Here is a 22135-nt window from a genome sequence, read left to right on the forward strand (position 1 = left end):
TCGCGTAAACGCTGGGGGGCGGGAACCTAGTCGTCAGGTGTACTTTCCTCAAATCCGCATATGGCGCCATGACAGTCAGCAACCATTTGGTGATGGCGCCAGCATCAGCCCGGATGGCGGTGGTGTGGTGCCGCGCTGTGCAAAGTCAAACTATGCCATTTTTTGTTTGGTTCTGTTTTTGTTTTGTTCATAACGGTGAAGCGTCTGCCAACTCACTTGAGTCGGAACGTCGACCGACAATGTGCGTTCACGTCACATGCGCATTGCCAACAGACTGCTTCGTACTCGATCACTGCGTCGTAACAACGAACGACTGTGCTGCATATTTTTACCATTCATCTCCCCCCGCACAGTGCTTTAGCCAGAGATAAACGGCGTTGTGTGGCATCATGCTGTTCATATATTAATATGTACAGAGACAGCGGCCCAATACATGATTTCAGAACGTCACACAATCACCTGTCATTCGTCGAGTGGCTTACCATTCCTTAAAACCCTAGGTGGCCATTGGCAAGGGTTGAGGCCTTCAAAGTTCCAATGCATTGGGCATGAAGAGCATGCAGGCATCCACACCTTACTTGCACGACAGCAGTGCTCTAGCACCGCGTCACGGAGCGTCCAAACACCCGTCTGTTCATCTCACACACTGGGACCGAGCACTTCTCCGCATTTCACGCATTGCTCTAATGGTGTGGGCCGCGCATCGCGGCAGCTTCCGATGTAACCCGCTGGGCGGCGCCACTGGCGGCTCAATGCAGCTTATCCTTGGCGGCGTCGGGGCCCCCGTACTGCTGTTCCCACCACTTGACGTACTCCTTCTTGCGCTCCTCGCGGCGCGCGAAGTATTCGGGGTACATGGCCTTCTCGAGCGGGTGCCAGCCGTCCAGCACCCAGTCGGGGGGTACCACCTCGCGCTCGTGCGCCACGCCGCCCGGCGAGTCGGGAACTGGCGGAGACGACGGCACACACGTCAGCGCCGCTCCACAACACACTGCATCAACGAGGGCTACAGCAAAGATAAGGCCATCGGTAAAATCTCGACAACACACTGCAGCAACGGCGGCACATTAAAGATGGCGTTCAACGTACATTCACGACAGCTCACGGCCCCAGCGGGGGCCACTTAAAAGACGGCACCATCGGTACATTCTACCATTTTGCTTTCCCAACAACAGTAATTATGTGTTCCGGCGTGTTCTGAATGCAGTCTAACACGGAAATTGTGATCGCCTGTGGGGGCGGGTTTCAATATCTCAACCCGAAGAAGCTTGCTATGCTGGTGAGAATATGCGCAGACCAAGCACCACATTGGCAGGTTTCAAAATGGTGGTAGTAGGCAAAAAATGTAATTTAAAATGCGTAAATTTATTTCATAACTTTAGTCCTTGTTCTCCATTCTCGCTCCCGGAAGTATGACGATGCGATTTAAGCATGCGGGTAGGAGACGCAAAATACATGGAGGCAGATCTCTGCCAAGCCCTTGTATATCCCCTCCCACATATGGTTGCTGTCAGCAGAGAAGCCTTTCAAAGCTGAAGGAGCAACCCATCTGATCGGAGATTTGTTGGTAAACATTGTTCTCTAGGCACAAACTCCTGGTGCACATCGGAGCGCAGCCACAACTTCGCACCAGTGTGTGCCAATCAAACTCCTGATGCACATCGGAGCACAGCCACAACTTTGCACCAGCGTGTGCCGATCAAACTCCTGGTGCACATCGGAGCGTAGCCATAACTTCGCACCAGTGCGTGCCAATCAAACTCCTGATGCACATCGGAGCGCAGCCACAACTTCGCACCAGTGCGTGTCAATCAGGAAACCATTTGCTCTTGTCATAAGCAGACCCTTTCAGGAATGCATTTTGCTACAGCCCTGGGACGGGACGGCAAAACCCAACAACACCAGAGGCTTCGTGCTGATCCCCAGCACCTTCATATATGGAGATTATCACATTCATAGTTTTTTGCTTTGATCCTGGTTTTGGACTAGTTTGACCAAATGGTGCCTGCTCTGCTCTTCACGTGCATTTACAAAACTACACTTCTGACATCACAGATCTGGAACCCTCTACCTAGGACAGCTGCAAATATTTTGGCACTGTTCAGGTCAGTTTATGATTTATACACCAAACAGGGGCTATATGACCATGGAAAGGCATCCACCACAATCTGAGCTCAGATTTAATTATTTGTATGCACCTGACAGGCCCTCCACCCGAAGAGCCCTCCCGAAACCCGGAGGTGGGCGACCATTATCACGGAGGACGTACATTGTTTGGGTTGGTAGTGCTGGTTGCTCCACAGCTGATACTCGGCATCCTCCAGCAGCTTCTTCACCTTCACCATGTCCTTCTCTTTGGCATGCTTATCGAACTCGGCCCGCAGCAGCACGGCGTTGTATCGGAAGTGGTGTCTGAAAACGATAATGCGATAATGCCGTCTCTCGTGATGAGATGCTTCTTTACACTGCCGCCGTCGTACACGATTCTGCTCAGACCGCTAATGGCAAGCAAGCTTCGTCTGGGGGCCGTTTTGTCGGGATGGACCGGAGGGGCGTGGCATGAGTGTGGCACCGAGCGCCGCTGGGACGGACCGGAGGGGCGTGGCATGAGTGTAGCACCGAGCGGCGCAGGGATGGACCGGAGGGGCGTGGCATGAGTGTAGCACCGAACGGCGTACGGACGGACCGGGGGGGGGGGGGGGGGGGGGCGTGGCATGAGTGTAGCACCGAGCGGCGCAGCAAAGAACCGAAGGGGCGTGGCATGAGTGCAGCACCGAGCGGCGCTGACTGGTGATCATTCGAGACGGGGTTTCGGAGGTAGGCTTATGATCGTCCGATCGCCGTCCACGCCTCACGGCTACAGACGCCGACGGCAGCATGGTATATGCAAGGGGAGTCGAATGGGGAGTACCACTCAGCGGAGGCCTCCTTGAACTAACGAGGAACCGGAAGTCAACAGGGGAAGGTTCAAACGCGACGGCGAAGACACGACGGATTTTCAGCGGGCGTATTTTGCGAGCGAACGAACAGGACGACATGGCCGGCCGGAGATTATGGCTCAGCCAGCCAGGTCATGCTGGGGTCTGATGTCTATTCGGCAAAATACGTGAACAGCGCTCAACATCAAGCGCACGGCGCATTAGATGACACTGGGCCCCACAGGGCAAGGGGTCTTTATTTCTGACAGTTAATGTGAAAAAACATCGATGGTTTTGGGGAAGGAAGATAAAATATGCTAACAAACCTGTGGTGAAGGTACATCTCTAGAAGACGGAGCGCACGCTTTGTAGACGCTCTTCACCTTTTGCTGTTGAGTCAACGCGCTGATCTGGAGGAAAGACATGGCTGCTGAAACGAAGAAGGCCAGTGTCAGACACGTAGTCACTGGCTCCTGACATCCACGTGACAACTGGCGCTGTGAGGGCTCGAACTCTTGGACACCAGCAGTATGACAATGCATGACAATCAGTTGGCGAAATCCCACAGCCTGGGTGGGAGAGTGGCTGATACGCCCGACACGTGCGTGGGGTTCTTTGGTTTAAGCCTGATGGGGGGGCCTTTTACTCAGCCGGCGTCACCCCAGGAGACGGCATCGGGCCGGGAAGTGGTCGCAACGCCCGCGGAATTAATGCTGGTACTACTCGCACTCGCGCCCGGTTCCGCTCCAGCAAGCGTTGATTCCAACCCCAACTCACGCTGCAGCTTCAGGCTGATTCAGACGCCGACTTGTGAGCAGCAATCACAATTGTGAGTCGATTCCGATTTTCCAGGGGACATGGCTTGAATCCAGAATGTGTGTGAGTGGAACCGGTTTCAGTGGCAATGGCTTAGGAATTAACTGTACATGCTATATAAAAACCTGCATATGACGCACCATCATGTGCAACACAGCAATATTTCTGAAGTTTTTTTCAGATTTGCCTTTCGACTGGATTCTGGAATCAGAACCAATGCTAAGCGGTGCTTGTTACGTATGTCCGCACGCCACCATCCGATCGTGAGAGCCCAGGCTAATGGCCGTGTTTATTGGATTCGGCCGTATTCTTGCTTGCATGGGGGAATGTCATTAAAAACGCACACAGTCTGTGAACTAAATCATTGAGCCCAAGCATGGGAACAAAGCCAGGCATCTGGTTCAAAGCCGAATACGAAGTTAAGACAATGGTATGAACTGAAACTAAACCCGGTGGCATCGACGTTTGGAACTGTGAAGTGAAGTCAACTGTGAAGAGGCTGAAGCCATTGCTGATTCTACCCTACATTGTTTTGGAAAATCAAAACTGTCCTCATGTCTACTAAAACTTACAGGAATGGAAGGCATTACCCAGGATTCACAAAGTGATGAAAATGAGATGCTAGCATTAGGGAACATATTATTGGATTGTCAATCTCATCTTGTGTTAGTATGTCTGCTAGCTTTTGGGTATCTAGTTCTTATGTGGCTGCCAGGTGTTCACTGGCCCTGACATTGACTGACTGCTTTAGTCACATCTGGTGCAGCCTCAACACATAGTGTTATGTTGGGTTGATAGTGGTGACACAATGTGAAATACTTTTTGGGAAGCCAGGACACAACTACAGAGAAGAATCACCACAACAAAGCTGAAGCCAGCAATTCAAGATCTCCAGAGGTTAAAAAAAAGGCCAGGGCCATGTTTGAAGAGGAAACTGAAGCAGTTATTATGAACGACACAAAGATGAGGGCAGAATCGAAGCCAACCATTCCAATGGCAAAAATCCTAAGCCAGCCATGGTAAATGACTTTCAGGTAAAGCTGGGCCCAAGGTCATTGGAAAAATTGCAACTTTTGGCAGACAATTCCAAAACCAGAGCTACCTACATCCTCATGTATGATTAATGTTGATGTATCCTTTATTTTTATGTATATCTGCATCTGAGTGGTGACACACCAGATACAGATATAATTTGACACAAATATGTGCCAACATCTTAAGAACAGCAGGTCTGTAGCACCAAATGGTTGGAAGCATGGAGGTTTGCCATGAGACAGGGAGCATTGGGAGTAGGCAAGAGCTTGCCAGCCATCATTAGTGACAGGATGCTATCAGGTGAAATTAGTGGAAGGAATGGTGCCAGGCCTGCATTTTCACAGCAAAAGAAATGTAGAAAAATAGCTCACAGAGCATGTTTTGGTTAACTGAATTATGATCCATGTTCAAAATGGCAATGAGCCTGGTTAACCAGCTGCTTATTTTTGAAGGTAAGATTTTGATCCCCTGTTATCTTCAGAAACAATCTTTTTCCCATGAGAGGGTCAAATTTTGGCATGAAAGGAACCCTTTCAGCCCAGGGAGCCTGCATTACCATGGGAGTTTTTGGTTCTAGATGATGCTTTTTGGCTCCAGGCACAAATTTTATGCCCTGATGGCCTGTTTTATGTGTTGAAGAAACTCTACACACATGACATGCAATAAAAAGGCTGTGCAGCCTTTAACCCCAGAGGGCCCCTAAGGACCTCCAGGGTGGGGACATGACCCAAAGCCCTTTCCACCTGGCTTCAACACCTTTTCACTCTCTACAACATATGGTAACTGTTTGATACAGATTCTATACCAGATGTCTGAATAACAGGCTAAAACATGATATAACTTTAACATGTAAGCTACAACTTTTTCTAGCTATTTCTATTAGCTATTTCTATTCAGCTATTTCTCACAGTTGTCCTAGTAGACTGGGTCAAATCAGATTGCTCTTTAGATTATGGCAGCTGGATTTCTTTCCAACATAGACATCTTTAATATACAGCATAGCTTTTGATAAGGTAGTAGGACAATGCTGATATAAAACAAATTGTACTACCAGCTACTTGAGATATAATCAGCAGCCAGTTATCTGATCAGTTCAGGGCATCCCAAGGGGTTGACCATGGTTGACTAAGCCATGTTGGTCATGCTGTCATGTTCATAAGCCATTAAGAATGCTTCTTATTTTGTTACATTCATAAGCCAACATAAATATGATGATATGACTAACAGATGGCACAGCTTTGAAGGCCAGTAAGGCCCAGTTCGTGCCAAAGTAAGTGGAAGCCGCCTCATAATTAAATCATCAATATTAGAAGCATATTGTTAGACCTCATGACAGCTCCACCTGGCAGTCTGAAAAATTATGATGCACTAGACAATCATACACAAGGGGCTGTACATCTATCACATCCAACATATTCATGCCTACTTTAATTTCCAATCAACATTATGTGAATAATGTTTGTTCACAATTTTCTGACTGAAAATACACTTGCATCATAGTGCATTGATACCTTGTACCATGTAGTATTCATTTTCAAAAGGCTTCTTGAGCTTACCATATCCAGTCTCATCAACCATAACTCATTCTAGCATGACATCTGTTTTGTTTGACAATTTGGTATCTAGCCTGTTTTGATTTCCTGAGAACTTTAGGGGATCCCTCCTTGTCAATGTTCCCATTGCCACAGTGAAAGTGAAATAATGGCTCCCTTTTAACTGAAATTGTGAGCAATCATGCAACAAAATCTGGGTGCCTGGATTTACGGCAACATGCAAAATACTACTGTTGCAACATCCCTGCAGCTCCAGATATTACACTGACAGAAATTGTAGCATGCATCTTTTGAAGTCCGGACTTCATTCCAGTCCAACACACAACTTTGACCACACAGGGCTGCACAGACCCTAAGGCTTGGAAGCTCGGCTGCATGCATTGGTTTACCTAAACTGAAGAAACAGAGTTGGTTAGCACAACGTTCCCACAACACACGGGTCAGGACACCAAGTCCAGACACCACTTGTTTACGCACCTCTGCAAATTTAGGGTTTGTGGACACGACAAAACAAACCTTACGATTTGATCTTATCTGATTTCAAGGCAAATCAGCTCCCCAAGCCGTCATATACATGCCACAGGAAGAAGAAAAAGAAACATATATTGCCCTAAAAGCGCTAGAACTGCCCCATAATATTCTAGCCTTAGAAAAATCTGGTAGAATTCATGGTAGTTGGTTTGGCTAAGTTGGGATATTTTTGGTAGTTCGTGTATCAAAACTATTGTTCATTCACGGTGTGTTTATAACACGTTGAATTTTGTCAAAATAGAAAATGAAAGAAATCTTTCAGTTTTTAAAATGAGGACTGTTCAAGCTGCATAAATAAGCAAAAGTGCTATCGCAGCTTTGCCCAAATTTTTGGTATGCAAAAAGTATTTGCAAACAATTTAAGATGTTGAATACCATCGGAACCCACGCGTCAATCGCACGTGTAGTGGCAGGGTTCTACGCACGGTTTAAATCCGTTTTAAATAATTGAGGAACCCGCTAGGAATGGCTTGTTTGTCGTGACGGCGCATTATTCCTATGCGCCTTTCGGAGGCCAAATTTTGCATGATTAAACTGGATGATGGAGCTTTACATTCTCATAAGTTGAAGGCAAGCGTGGTAGCTGTTTGCAGTTGGGAAGTTTTTGTAAGGTTTTGAATATTCCCATGGGTTTTGTTCCCATGAAAACTTTTACATGCCAGGCAGATGTATTTGAACGATAGTTCACCAAATTTTTCAAGTCAACACCGCTTGTCTTGGACAGGGGAATCGCGTGTGCATGCATGCTCGTAGGCCTAAGGGCAACGTAAAAAGCTGGAGTAGTGATGAGGCCCAGTCCTTGCCTCACAACTGTGGGAAGTCATGCCGCTGAAAGTTTTGTGTTCTCTTTGCTATTAAGCATGAGAAAAGCGAATTCAAAGTTATCTTGTGCTTATGCTGTTAAACTTCAAACATTAATGCCTGGTGCCCCAGGTTCACAGAACTATGTAGTGACACCACATGTTGCCAGTGGGACAAGAGGGGCACAGGCTGTAGATGATGTGAAGATCACCAACTTGTTAGTAATCAGCTTATAGACTTTGTTAATGGTTTCTGAGTTACTGGGCTTTGGTGGATATAAGTTACAAAACTGGGGAGAGTAAAACTGATTAGAAGCTGTAAGCTTTTGATAGCAAGGTATAAATAAATTACAAAACTAAGCAGGCATATGTGGGGGTGATTGTCTTGGATCATATTAATAAGCATGATTAACTGTAACTAGGCAGAATTGTAATCAAGCAATAAATCATTCAATGTAAAAGAACAACTGGACCTTGAACTTCACTACAACTTCATGGATTTTGTGTTCCCTACTTGTTTTGATGCTGAGAACTAAGGCATGTTGTAGTTAAAACACTGGGCTTTAATTGTTTTTATAGCAGTTTGTTCTTTATGTGCTTGAATATTTCATGAAAATTTTAGGTTTGACATGTGCCATGTTGAAGATAGATGCCAGTCCTGCATTGTACTTATGCAGAGTGATATTAGCATGCACTGTTTGTGTAGTCAGGCTGGGGCCCAAGTGTTTGAGCATAACTCTTTCTTTTGTTCCCCACTAAATGGACTTGAAACTGGACCATCTTCTAATTGTAGGAACTAGTTGCTAGCAGATGTTTGGCTATTCATTGACACTCCATTTCCAGCCAGGCTACTTTTTAATCATTACAAGGCATTTACTGGGACTTATCCAAGTTAAACCAATATCTTCATGCACAAGGCCCATGGTCAGTTTGTAACCTACCTGAAAGGCATATAATGCCTGATATCATTATTGAATCAATTTGATTGAAAAATGGTTGTCTGTGTGTTCAAATGAAAAAATGTTCCTAGTGACATTCTTTGGTAAACCAGGCACCATTAGCTTGCCACTTTCACAAACTTAACAGTTGTTGCTATTGGCTTTTAATATAGCTGACACATACCTATTGTACAGATACTCATGAGTGCTCATGCATCAAGCCACTGTGCAGCCACTGTACAGAAGGCAGCAATTTATGTCTTATCAAACAGTTTTATCATGATGGATGTCTCAATGTCCAAGTAGTTAAACAGAGTACCAGGCATGCACATTTACAGATTTCACATTTCTCCCCAGTAATGGCTTTTTCAAGGTGGCGGGCAGTGGTGCTGTCTGTGGTATCGGCGCATGGCAGTGGTCTTGTTGACGGCTGTCGCCGGCCAGCTGTACCTGCGGCGGCGGCGCCGGAGCCCGCCCCGCCTGCTGCGGCACCCCGCCACCAGGCACCGGCTGCGGGCTTATCGAGCGGCGAGAGCTGAGTCCGGACACGCGCTGCCTCCGATTCGCACTGCCAACGGCCGAGCACGTGCTGGGCCTGCAGGTGGGCAGCACGTGTTCCTGTCGGCGCGCGTCGGCGACGAGCTGGTGGTTGCGGCCGTACACGCCCGTCTCGAGCGAAGACGACCGCGGCTCGTCGAGCTCGTGGTCAAGGTTGTACTTCGGCGGCCGGCGGCCGGAGTTCCCGGCCGGCGGCAGGATGTCGCAGCATCTGGAGCGTCTGGCGCTGGGCGACACGGTGGGACTGCAGGGCCCTGGCGGCCTGCTCACGTACGCGGCGCCCGGTCAGTTCCACATCCGGCCCGATCGGCGCTCGCCGGCCGTCACCGTGCGGGCCTCGCGGCTCGGCTTGATCGCCGGTGGTACGGGCATCACGCCCATGCTGCAGCTGATCCGCCGTGTGCTCGGGGACCCGGCGGACGCCAGCCGCGTCTGGCTGCTGTTCGCCCACCAGACGGAGGCGGACATCCTGCTGCGTGACGAGCTGGACCGGCTGGCGGCGGCGCGGCCGGACCGGCTGCGCGTCTGGTACACGCGTGGACCGGCCGCCCCGCCGGCTGGGCGCTACAGCAGCGGCTTCGTGGACGGCCGAGATGGCTGGCCGCGCACCTGCCGCCGCCCGGCGACGAGACGCTCGTGCTCATGTGCGGCCCGCCAGCCATGATCAGCCTTGCCTGTAAGCCCAGCCTGGACAAGCTGGGCTACCCGGCTTGCGCTCGGTTCGGCCTACTGAAGCGAGGCTGACCTGCGGGTGGCGACGCTGCGCGGGGCCACCGACCCCTTACCGACCGCCGGCCGCGGCCACTCGGTGTTCGGCGTCGGATTGAGGACGAGCTGCAGCCAGTGGACGGCCCAGTAGACGCCGGGTTTGCCTGGCTCGGAGCTCGTTGGCTGTTCTTCTGTGATGTGCAGACGCGCTGTGATCGACTTGCGAAGTCTTGTTGCTAGAATCCCGGAATCAGGGAATAGTTCTTGACATGCCGGGATGTCTGAATCAGTTTTTGCCGTTTTTTATCGCATTTTTGCCCTTGGATGCAGCCGTTTCGTGACTTCGCGGCCTCGTTTTCTCTCGGCCTACAGGGCTAGCCGCAGCGGAATGAGATCAGCGCTCTCTGGTGGTGCTAAATGATCCTCACTTGCGCCATGTGCGTCACTTCATTTGCTGTACTGTGCTGAACGCAAGCAGCCATAGTTTTTGTTTTTGTTTTTGCCCTAGGGTAGAACTAAGGATCACTTGACCATTTGCGCCACCAGATGTCACTCGAGTCCTCCAAGCGCCGTCCTTAAACTAGTGCTTCTGGTTCACGGACACGTTTAAATGTGGACATCAGGTAGACCATGCTCGGCATCATTGGACGGCACCATGACAGTCGGCATGGGTGCGGGTGGACATGTGAATGTTATTGGCAGATGATGTAATGAATATGGGTCTTCAGAATGCAAGCAGGTGCTCAGCGGCATTCAAACAAGTTGGGATAAAGTATAAGAACTATAAAAGTTGAAAGAAGTATAAGAGCTCTCTTAGAATGACCGAATGCTTGGAACGGGCAACTGAATCTGTCTTGCCATGAGTTGTATGAATACATGAAAATGACAAACTGGTGCGCCTAATCCGTTGCCATGGCAACAGGATGAAACCAATGAATGTCAATGATGAAGGAAGGGAAACCAATGAATGAACGAGCGATGGCGTTAGTTTGTCAGTGACTAAGAGCGCACAAAAACCGGCCGTTTTTGCGGCGTGATGTAACTCGAGTTAATTTGATTTAAGACTCGTGTATAACATTGAACTAAGGACCGTTTGCGAACGATGTAAAACCTGAGTGACATTAGGTTTTATTTTGTCCCGCATAGATACGTTATTATTTCCTTACTGTACATATCTTTTAACAATACAATGCCAAGCAAGAGGAACTTGGTACCGCATGAGCTGCGGCCTGCAAACACGGCTCAAAGCACGATTGAGCACAACCGCCTGTCACAAGAGCTGAAGAAATTGGAGCGCGACAAGAACATCAGCATGAGCCAGCTGGAAGCCAGTCAGACTAAGCTACAGAAGAGCCTGCGAGCTGTGGTGTCCAGCGGCCAGCAGGCTTCGCAGGAGGGCGGGACCACTCCGACGGCTCCCAGCCCGACCGGTTCTAGTCTGCTCAACAGCAACACGGGCGCGCCGTCACGAAACCGTGTGTCCGAGAGCCATAATGCAGCGCCCAGTAGCCGCGCAAGCGTCCACAGCACCGACCCAGACATGCTGGCCACGGTGTCCACCAAATCCTTCCACGGCCAGATCATCGGCGGCCAGGCGCAGCGACAGCGCAAGCTGAACTCGCGAGTCAGTGTCATGTCGCAGAGCTCGCTGGTAGCATCGACGGCGACCCAACTGACCACGGCCTCCCAGAGGCGCGTTATGGACGGCTCCATATACAACGTGCCCGAAACGGGCAAGGTGACCGGTGTGGAGTTCACAGAGGAGGAGGTGGAACATGGGGTGAAGGACCATCAACGGAAGGCCAGCGCTGAGGTCGCCGCCGCAGCGCTGGTGCCAGTGCCGGAAGACGCAGCGGAGACGGCTCAGGCAGCAGGGACGGTCCCAGGGACGGAGGGTGCTGGGGAGAGTGCTCCGCCTCAAAAAGGTGCAGAAGAGACGACTCCTGAGGCGGAAAGTGCAACGGAAGCGATTCAAGGACCGGAGGGTACAGCGAAGGCGCCTCTGGGGCCGGAGGGTACAGCGGAGGCGGCTCCGGGACCGGAGGGTACGGCGGAGGCGCCTCTGGGGCCGGAGGGTACAGCAGAGGCGGCTCCGGGACCGGAGGGTACGGCGGAGGCGCCTCTGGGGCAGGAGGGTACAGCGGAGGCGGCTCCGGCGCCGGAGGGTACCGCGGAGGCAGCTCCAGGACCGGAGGGTACAGCGGAGGTAGCTCCGGGACCGGAGGGTGCGTCGGAGGCGGCTCCGGGACCGGAGGGTGCAGCGAAGGCGGCTCCGGAACCGGAGGGTACGGCGGAGGCGGCTCCGGGACCGGAGGGTACCGCGGAGGCAGCTCCAGGACCGGAGGGTGCAGCGAAAGCGGCTCCGGAACCGGAGGGTACGGCGGAGACAGCTCCTGGACTAAAGGGTACAGCGGAGACAGCTCCGGGGCCGGTGGGCACAGCGGAGGCGGCCCCGGGGCCGGAGGGTACAGCGGAGGCAGCTCCCAGACCGGAGGGTACGGCGGAGGCAGCTCCGGGACTAGAGGGTGCAGCGGAGACAGCTCCGGGCCGAAGGGCACAGCGGAGGTGGCTCCGGGGCCGGAGGGTACAGCGGAAGCACCTCCGGGATCAGAGGGTACAGCGGAGGCGGCCCCAGAGCTAATGGGCACGGTGAACACGGCTGCAGGGCCAGAGGGTGCAGAGGTCTCGCCAGCGTCCGCCGTTGATCAAACTGGAGCGACTGTTCCAGAGACACGCGCTGAGGGACTGCAGGTGGCTGAGGCAGCAGCGCCGGTCGCCGATGGGGATACAGGGCAGCCCGATGTTCCTGGCAGTGCTGGGCAGCCGGGTGCGGATGGGGCAGCGCCAACGGTGGAGGGTGGTGCCGACCAATCGCCAGCGCCCTGCAGCGACCAGCCGATGCCAGACGGAGGCGCCGGGCCGGCGGACAGAGCCGGCGAGATCCAGCTGATGGTGCCGACGGTGCCAGCAGCCGATGGCGCTGCCGACCAGGCCCCGCAGGAAGACCCGGCCGTGCTGGCGCAGCGCCCCAGCCAGACCGCCGGAGAAGCGGCGGCCCAGAGCGGCGGAACTGCTGTCGGGCCACGCTGGTCGGCTGCGTCGCGGGGTTCCCAGATCCCCCCCGTGCCGCCGGCCGTGGCTGCCGGAGAGGTGGCGGCGGGTGACGCCTCCCCGCCGGCGTCGCCACCTGTGCTGCCCGACACCATCTCTGAGCAGGTGTACACACGGGGCTGTGGAGCGCGCCTTCGCAGCCAAGTGTCTCAAGCACTCGAAGTTTGTCACCGATTTGGAAATGCGTCAATTCGTATTGCAGTTCTTGTTGGCTGAACAGCAAGAGGAGAATTTTCAGCGGGCGAACGAGTTTGTTAAACAGCTTCTTCATAATCAGGTTGAGCTGGGCTAAGTTGTTTGCCCCATGCTTCCGCCTCGTTCAAAATATATAATGGACATTGGAAATCCTCTGATTAGAGCTACGCAGGTCAACTGAACCCCGTGTTGGCATGGTGTGCATGTATGAAACATTAACTACCGGCGGAGCGCGGTAACCAGGAATCGGTCTTGGATGAAGGAACGGGTGCGACATGGATGGTGCGGATGCGTTTGTTTTTTTGCAGCCGAATTCCTGGGGGCGATGACCGGTATGTTAATGAAGGGGGAGAGAAATTGTGTCCGTTATCCAGGGAAGTATCTCGATCTCCCTAGCTGCCTCATTTTAAGCCGGTAGGCCAAACTAAGTCTGCGAAATATTGAGATGTTAAGTGCGTCAGCTGCGTGGCAAGAGTTCCAAGCTTCCGTACCAGATGCCCGCGAATGCTCAGCGTCGACGTCCAATCAATAGCAGTTCGGACTTGAGTAAATGTGGAGGTCTGTGGGTGGGGTCTGTAACATGATACAAATGTTTTCTTGAAGCGAAAGGGATTTTTTACTTCGGGCTTCTGTGCTATACTCTCAAGCGGCTTGTCGCCGGATTTGGTCTACAAAGTTGCAGCTCATCCTAGGCCTGATTCTCCACAAGCTAGCGTTGAGATATTAGACTGTCGTTCAAGGTCTTTGGTTTCGGTTTGAGATTTGTGTGTAGAGAGAGCACAGCATTAATGCTGTCCTACATATGCCACAAGGGTAATTCAATTGGTAGCAAAATGTAAACAGAGTAAACAGAGGCGTACGGGGCCAGATAAAGACAAAACTTAGGTAAACCTGCTTCTTTCTGCATTTTCCTAGATCTCAGAAGGCTCCCGGGTGTAGTAAGCTTTGCTTCAGGATTCGGGTGCGAGCCATTTTTATAACCATCTCCAATCCCCAGGGTGACGCGCATGGTCACAGTGATGTAACCCTATGACCAGCATCTTAGTTCCCGCTTTCCCTAGCCTCAGCGAAGCTTTAAGCTATTTAATTTAGCTGTCAACATCGTTTACCCGTTGGTGGTTTCTCTAGAGCCCGTAGTAGGTAGTAGAAAATCTGGTAACAAAATTTCTGGTGACGACAATGACGCGGAGTGCGGCGATGGCGCAGCGGATGTACTTACATGACCAACGCCCTTGTGGGAGTCGCGGAAGCCGCCCGGTCTCGCCGGGGGGTGGAGCTGTGCATTGGGCTAAAATTGGGATATTCGCGAAATCCTGTGTTTGATGTAAAAAGCGCTGTGCGTGCGGATGTCCGTGGTGCTTGTGGTGTATTTGGCTGACTTTGATCTGCCACAGCAAGCCCATCAGAATCGAAATCTGTTCGGGACTTTGCGAATTCATCGATCGATAAGCTGGCTTTGTGGCGTGATTGACAGGAGTGCTGCTTAGGACAGGAAACGCAAATAATTGAAACAAGGTGCAAGAATTAAGCATGGCAGATGAGAAAGAGGCCAACACTGGACCTGCTGAGGACAGTATTAAAGTGATATGTCGTTTTCGTCCTCTAAATACCTCTGAAGAAAAGGCAGGGTCAAAATTTATAGTCAAATTTCCACAGCAAGGTGGCGTCGAGGACAATGCTTGTTCAATTGGGGTAAGTGCTGATAGTTGTTATGGCAGGAAGTAGCTGTTAACCTAATTAGCTATATGGCAGGAACTAACTGTTAGTCATTTTTTTTCTCAGAATTAGTTTAGCAGATCCCTTTAATAGGGCATGCAATATGCATTTTGTGTCCAGAAGGTGCATTATTGCATTTCATGTCAAATTTAGCTTTAACTAAAGGATGGGTTTACATCTGTCAAACCTTTGTAGTTGTGTATGCATCCATTTCTAAAATCTGATTTACTGCTGCAGAACATTTAATCATCAGTGTTTGATTACATGTGAGTGTCAATGTTTGCTTTGCATTTGGGAGCAGTTGACTTGCACCATTTCATAGCCCTTTAGATCAGATTGGCTCTGTTATTGGTTGTTGGGCTGTATCCTGTCTGTGAAATTTGTGTGTATTTTGTAGAAAACCAACACATTGCTGACAAGATAATTTTGTCAGGGATTCCAAAATATAAGCGGCTTAAAGATGCGGGCAGTTTAATTATTCTTTATGCTTTTCAGTTGGGTTGTGATGAAAAGTGTTTTGGGCAGTTAAGCCTGTTCTTATTTTCTAACATCAATAGTTAAGAATTTTTCAGATCTTTGGTTGATCAACCAATTACAAACTTACGAATATGTAAAAAGAAAAGATATGATTAGGTTTGTATGTCTGCAAACACAGGCATACATTGAAACTGACATTTCATTGTCAACTGCATGTTGTGTTGACAGCAAACTCATTTTTATGACAGACCACTAGAACTGCAGCCAAGGGTAATGCCAGCAAACTACTTCAGTGACATGGGGGTACCAATCCACATTTCAGCACTTTCCACACATGTAGTGCCTGCTCATAAATCAATGTGCATCTCATAACCCCTGCCTTGCACCTCTCAACAGCTGTTGATGTGACCCATGGCTCAAAACATCACCCTGATATTGGAAATCAAATGCTGGATGCACTTGGATGCTGCTGGACGCACACAAACACTGGATGTCAACTGCTTGTTAGGAATAAGTATAAAACCTCAGTAAAACCTTAGTTAGTACCAAAGGATCAGTTTAATGCCCAAATCAGGCCATGCAGCTGACAGGTAGTCTCGGAATGAAATTGCCATATTATTCGGTCTGGTTTTTTAAAAGAAGTTTTCCAATGTTTCAGAACCTTGGGACGTGCTTAAAATTCTTACCCAGAACACAGACTGCCAAATTTGGAGGAATGCTCAAATTGCAGAGAAATGCCTTGTTGTCAGGTTTGTGACTTGTCCCCCTGCATTGGTGTAAGTCCATATACCAGATGATGTATAACTAACCAGGAGAGCTAGGCAGAAACAAGAGAGGCAGTTGTTTCAGTCATGTGTTCTGTCCCTTATCATCCTGTCCCTTATTCTCCCCTTTACTCAGTCCCTTTCCAGTCCCTTTATCTGTGCACCAGCAGCAAAGGGCAATCAAGAATATGACTTAGCCAAATATCTATTGTCCCTGGCTTCCAAAACTGTCCATGAGGCTGTAAGTAATATGGCAATGTAAATCAGTTGATATTAAATGTACATGGTTGCGTTAATCTCATTATATATTTTTACATCTGAAACTGTTGTGTGTATTGACAGGGTGGGAGCTGTGTTATTTGTTGTCAGGGTAGGGCCAGCATGTGTTGTCCTGGCTAGTTCCTGCACAAGGAACAGGGATTCCAGGGAAAGGGGACAGGGGTAGAGGTGCCAGAGGATGTGATGTTGCAGATGGTGTTGGTGGTGGTTGGTGGTGTTGCCTCCTGTTTGCTTGCACAGCCAGATTCAGCTATCATATGCAGTCCCTCCCTATGCATTTAGTACTTACATAAGTGACTCCACCATAAAGTTATGGCATCTTTGCCCAATGGGAGCAAATAACTCTTTGGTTCCTTCAATTTTTTGCCTGCTCTTTTCAGATCACCACATATGCCCCAGTCCCAGCTGGGGTCTGCTGGTAAAGGGTGTTAACCTGATGTGGTTGTGAACTGATTCTTGCTGCCTTTATAGACACTGAACTGAGGTAATTGCTTACCCATACCTGATTGCATACCTGGTTTTGTGTGCTGTGAGAGCTCTGGATACTGGGCTGGTAAAGTTGAAGCTATCAGAGGACAGTTTTGGTCATGCCTAACAATCCGCCTGAAAGTGTGGGTGCGGGTGGTGGAAAGTCTGTGACACAGATACTCACCATTGTGTGACTTCATTCTCCTCTCATTTTGCCCTGGGAGCCTTTATGACTATGCTGTTTTTGATTGTCTGTGGATGGAGCAAGTCCAGCCTCCTTGTCTTCTACATATAGGACTTCTTGGTCTATCGATGTAGCAGGGCCTCAGCCAATCATGGCTGAACATTGAGGTTCATATGGGGAATTCTTGCCAGGTACAGTAAGTGAGGAAATTGTTTTCCAATTTTGCTAGTGTAGCATCTTGAGCTTTATTTTCCTCTGGGGATGGATTACATTGTGTTCTCTCACTCCAGCAAGCAGTCAAACTCGATTAGTATGAGCCGTGCATATTCTTGCCTCATGGTTATTTGGATCATATGGATCACATGGATAGGCTTGGACAGATATTCTACATAGTAATGGTGCTGGGGCATTGCAAATGAAATCACATAACATAATTATTGACATCTCACTCATGCCTGAACACTCAATGGGGAATGGAAACACAGCCCCTGTTTTGGCTACTAAAGCAGATAATTTCGGCTCGGCAACAGTCATTGCCTGCCTGTTGGTGCTGCCTGGGTGGTCATCTTTCTGTACTCAGACATGATTTGGCTACTTGATTAACCCCCTAGACATCCTTGTATGTACGAGGGTCTCTGTGAGAGGGAGAGGGGAGGGCGACTTAAACAACAATGATTCTTTCCAAATAAGTCAGTTGCTTTCCCAAAGAAGATGGAGGAAGAAATCCCCAATTTCATGCAGATTATCAACTCACCACCCTTTGGTGTTCCACTCAGTTCCAGTTGGAATGACTGTCAGCTTGTTATCACGCTACTGCATGGCTGTGCCCCCCCACCTGTAAATTGTTTTTTGACACTGACTTTGGCTAACTTCCTCATTGGCAAGCGATGAAGATGTGCTGCTATGCTTTGCATGCCTTCGATCCTGCTGATGATTCAGCTCCTGTCGGTAGCCTGATGCTCCCTGTGACGTGATGGTGATGGACAGATTACATCCCGGGCCGTGGGAACAGAGCGAATGTGCACGAGCAGAGCGCACCCTGTGCAGCTGGTTCGCAGAGCCGTCCAAACTGGTCATGGTGTTGCTGCGAAGGCCGGAGGACGGAGCTCCGTTTCGTCCGCCCAACCATTGTTACCTCTGGTGGTGATCTGTTCCTAGAATGGTTGGGTCCATACAGCGTCATCGCTTTACCGTGAGATGAAGATGCGTCGTTGATACCGATTGCTCCTGGGAATGGGCTTGGGGTGGTGGTGGGGGGGGGGGGGGAGGAGGGGGTGTATGACATAAGCCGAGATTCGGTACGGGGTGAGGAATCCGTCGCCCAGGTCGGATAGTTTCGATGTAAACCCTAGGACGATGCGTGGAAAGGAGGGGGCAAAAACCTGCGTTTGCTCTCCCCCTCTCACTGGAGTTTTCGCGTTGACGAATTCTGTACTTCACTTCCGATCCTGCTAGGGTTGACTGTCCGCCGATGCTCGTTGCAACGGGCTTTGGGTGTGCTAAGGCCGTGGGTTTCCCAAAGAAGCTGTTTTATCTTTCTTATCTGCCTTTTTCTCGCCTCCATTTCCCTGTCTGCCTCAGTTCCACTAGGCAGCAGAGCTTTGTGAGTCCTTGTAGGCGGGTCAAAGGATTTCCTTGAACAGAATATGCACTGATGCAGTTGGGATCTTTTTCAATCCTTCCATTGGGTGGGTGAGACATGGCTCCCAGGAAGATGGAAGCGCCCACACGTCCACATTCTTCGCTTCGTCCTCAGCTCACTTCGTCCACACTCTTCCCACATGTCATCTAATTGATTCAAATGTCGTCTCCTTCCTTCCTGTTCCCTCCCCTTCTCTGTCACTGTTCTCGCTGCTCACTCTCCCTCTTCATCCGCCTTTGAGCTGGGTCCAAAGACAAAACAAAAATAACTTCTATGCACCCAAAGATGACCTCGATTGGGCGTCGCCAAGTTTACTTGAACCGCGGCGGCTGGCGGTATACGGTGTTAGCCCCAAGAGAATAACGTGTGGATGATTCGAACTTCCGCAGATATGTTACCTAGCTGGAAAGTATTAGCCTCAAGAGAATGATATGTGAATAATTTGGGCGCCCGCAAATATGTGGCCTAACTTAACAGTGTAAGTTAGCCCCGAGAGAAAAACATGTCAATAATTTGGGCGCCCGCAAATATGTGGCCTGACTTGACAGCGTAAGTAAGCCCCAAGAGAAAAACATGTTAATAATTTGGGCGCCCGCAAATATGTGGCCTAACTAGACAGTGTAAGTAAGCCCCGAGAGAAAAACATGTTAATAATTGGGGCGCCCGCAAATATGTGGCCTAACTTGAAGGTCTTTTAGCTTCAAGAAAATAATGTATGAATAATTCTGACGTCCGCAAATATTTGGCCTAATGAAACCTGACAGTACTTAAGGTCAAGCCGACCATGGGCTGATTACACCGCCGTCCCCGATGCCAACCCACGCGATGACACGCGTGGAGCCGCATCCCCTTGGTTTGTTCTTCTCCCTTCACGCGGCGGGCTCCATCTGTGACTCCTCGCTCGACACGTCTCCCGCCCGAGGCGTCCGCAACGGAAAACAGCGGGGTATGCATCGAGGCAGGAAGGCCTTGCAGGCGCTTCCTTCTACACGGCGCCGTTGGACGTGACGATGGGTTCTGCGAGGCTGCGGGGCTTGTCTCGGCCGCCCCCGCGGCGCCCGCGGCGCAGCGTGCGCCCCCGCCGCGGGGCCGGGGCGACGCCGGCCGCGCTCCAGTCAGCTGGCCGGGCTGCGGTGCGTGACGTCACGCAGCGCACGCCTCCAATGGGCGACTTCCGGCGGCGCGAGGCTCCAGGTTTGGGTGGTTCGCCGCCGCCGGGCGGCCGTGTGGCACCGGCCCGGCTAACGGGGCGCCGACCGCCCCGGAACCGGGCCGCCGGGCTCCCGGCCTCCCAGCGGTCCGTCATGGGACGCGACCTGCCCAGCGGCCGGCCGCCGCCGCCGCGCCGCCGCTGCCTGCGTGGGCGGCGCCCGTTCAGGGAAAAGGATCGCGGGTGGTTGAGGAGATGGCGGTTTGGTTTGTTTATTCGGGGTGGCAACCATGTTTGGTGATTTCCGTTATCGGCGTTGAGGCGTTTCCGCGGAGGGGGACGCCCCTCTGCAGTGTTCTTTTGATGCGTCACTGGGGTTGGATGGGTATGTTGGCTTTCATTAAGTAGGTGAGGGGGTCTCTTCTCCAGCTTCTACGCCTATGTATGGCGTGCATTAATGATGCAAAGGTCCACTAATACCTAGTAGGCGCCTAGACCCATCAGGGGACTGGTGCCGACAGCGGGCGACGGGGGGGGGGGGGGGAGGGCTGGCGGCGCACAGCCAGACTGCACTGGCCCACTGGTGGCGGGTGGTAGATGACAGAGCAGATCTCACACCGGTGAGTCACTAACCGGGCTGAGGCTGCCCAAGGTCCCGGCTTGAGATCACCTACACAGGTCGCATTGACGGCGGCGAATGATTCGTAGCCTGATCCACTTATTGTTGGCGGCTTGGAACGCCGCGTTCGTCTGTCCGTTTTGAAGTGTATGGAGGCCTCGGAGAAGGCCGGCTCGAGAACCCCGTGACATTCGGCCGCCCGTCTCGTAAACACGGTCCGGCTGTAGGCGACCCTGCACTGCTCACATTAGCACGACTGCGTGCCTAGATACCGTATCATAACGCAACGTTCCAGCTCAACATACATGGCTGTTGGACACATTTCGGTAGGTCGGCAGACTGGTGAAAGTCACGATGTGTTCTGGTCATTGCGGAGAGGACAACCTCTAATCTCTTGTGACAAAGACCATGCCGCTACTTCGTCCGCTCCGCAATTGTGTCGGGCATTCACGCGATACAAACGCGATGCATTACTTTTTGCGAGAGCCGTGGGTTTTCATGCGATAACAATGCCGCAAGAACCCATGTGATTGTAGAACCAGCTACATGAAAGGCTGAAATACAGTAAGGCGGCCGTTTTGCAGACAGCTGAGTGTAAAAAAGGTGTTGACGTAGCATGTGACGACCTGGCTTATGGGATGGCAGGACAGCATTCGACCCCTGCGAACCCAAGTGTTAGAATGGGGTAAAACAGCTGTATTTATGCCTGTTCTTGCTTTGGTAGGGTTTTTGTGGACGGTTTTGCAGGGTGTGGTCCACCTTGGATGTGACCGTATTGTCTGCTCTTTCAGGGAAAGCTGTATATGTTCGACAAAGTCATCAAACCCAACGCCACACAAGAAAAGGTCTACAACGATGCGGCCCGCACCATTGTCAGAGGTATGTGACGCAAAGTGTGCAGCGTGTCAGTGTGTGACGTCACGCCATCCTGTCTGACGTCACGCCTTGCCGAGCCCGACTGCCAGGAGCAGCTCACAGCAGTCTCTCCGCTCCGCTCCGTGGCGTTTGTGGTGCGCCAGCCGGTGCCGTCACCGACTGATGACTTGATACGAAGCCGACGACTGGTTGGATTATTGACAGATAGACTAAGACCACGGCACTGCCGGCAGTTTCGAAAGTAACGGCTTGGTGTGCAAGAGCGAGGCGGCTCAGCTTCCCGCAACAACAGCTATTTTGATGTGATGAATAGCGATTTATTATGGCTTATATGGGCTACGCTCAGGTTTCACAGCGTTGCCAACATTGCTGCACATCGCTTCAGAAGGATGTCTTCCGTAGGCGTCTCGAATGCCAGTCAGTAAGCCTCTCGCGAATATTACAGTCGGACCCAGACGCGAAGAACCGGACTGCCGTCTCGCATATGGTTGATGTTTGGTCTTTCACCACCTTGTTGCCTTGCCGCGGGCGGGGCCGATTACGGTTCACTGCAGAAACGTGCAGTTTTTTGATGAAGGAAAAAAACGCCCTTTGCGCCGAACGGAGTGAACTGCGCCTGCCGAGCTGGGCGTGGTCACGGGACCCATTCCTCCGTAACGCGCCGCGCCAAGCGCGCATCGCCATGTTAGCCCCCGTTCCGGTCGTTGCATCGCTGATCGTCGCCTTTGTCGTCGCCGGCGCGACAAACCCCCAATCGAAACGGTCGCATCCATCAGAGGGACGCGATCGCCACGTCG

At 51.1% G+C, this 22135-nt stretch overlaps 1 protein-coding gene across 2 annotated transcripts; it reads right to left on the reverse strand.

Annotated features, from left to right (window-relative positions):
* Nucleotides 1-380: 380 nt before the first annotated feature.
* Nucleotides 381-6930, reverse strand: LOC119105761 (NADH dehydrogenase [ubiquinone] 1 beta subcomplex subunit 9-like). 2 transcript variants are annotated; one of them, XM_037229262.1, is made up of 4 exons: nt 6800-6930; nt 3245-3345; nt 2270-2412; nt 381-946 (listed from the first exon to the last, which is right to left on the reverse strand). In XM_037229262.1, exons 2-4 carry the CDS (start codon nt 3259-3261, stop codon nt 750-752), a joined length of 357 nt encoding a protein of 118 aa, XP_037085157.1. In that variant the 5' UTR covers nt 3262-3345; nt 6800-6930; the 3' UTR covers nt 381-749. The 2 variants fall into 2 exon arrangements, with proteins under 2 accessions (XP_037085157.1, XP_037085158.1); XM_037229263.1 differs by having other exon boundaries at nt 6712-6801.
* Between the last annotated feature and the right edge of the window lie 15205 nt (nt 6931-22135).

Source organism: Pollicipes pollicipes, unplaced genomic scaffold (genome assembly GCF_011947565.3).
Source record: "Pollicipes pollicipes isolate AB1234 unplaced genomic scaffold, Ppol_2.1 Scaffold_6138;HRSCAF=7277_pilon_pilon_pilon, whole genome shotgun sequence".
NCBI lineage: Eukaryota > Metazoa > Arthropoda > Thecostraca > Pollicipedomorpha > Pollicipedidae > Pollicipes > Pollicipes pollicipes.

Bases quoted from the DNA above. Each gene is read 5' to 3' on its own strand.
- LOC119105761 (XM_037229262.1), bottom strand. The intron at 947-2,269 runs GTACGTCCTCCG...CGTCTCCGCCAG, and splicing joins GCACTACCAACCCAAACAAT to TTCCCGACTCGCCGGGCGGC.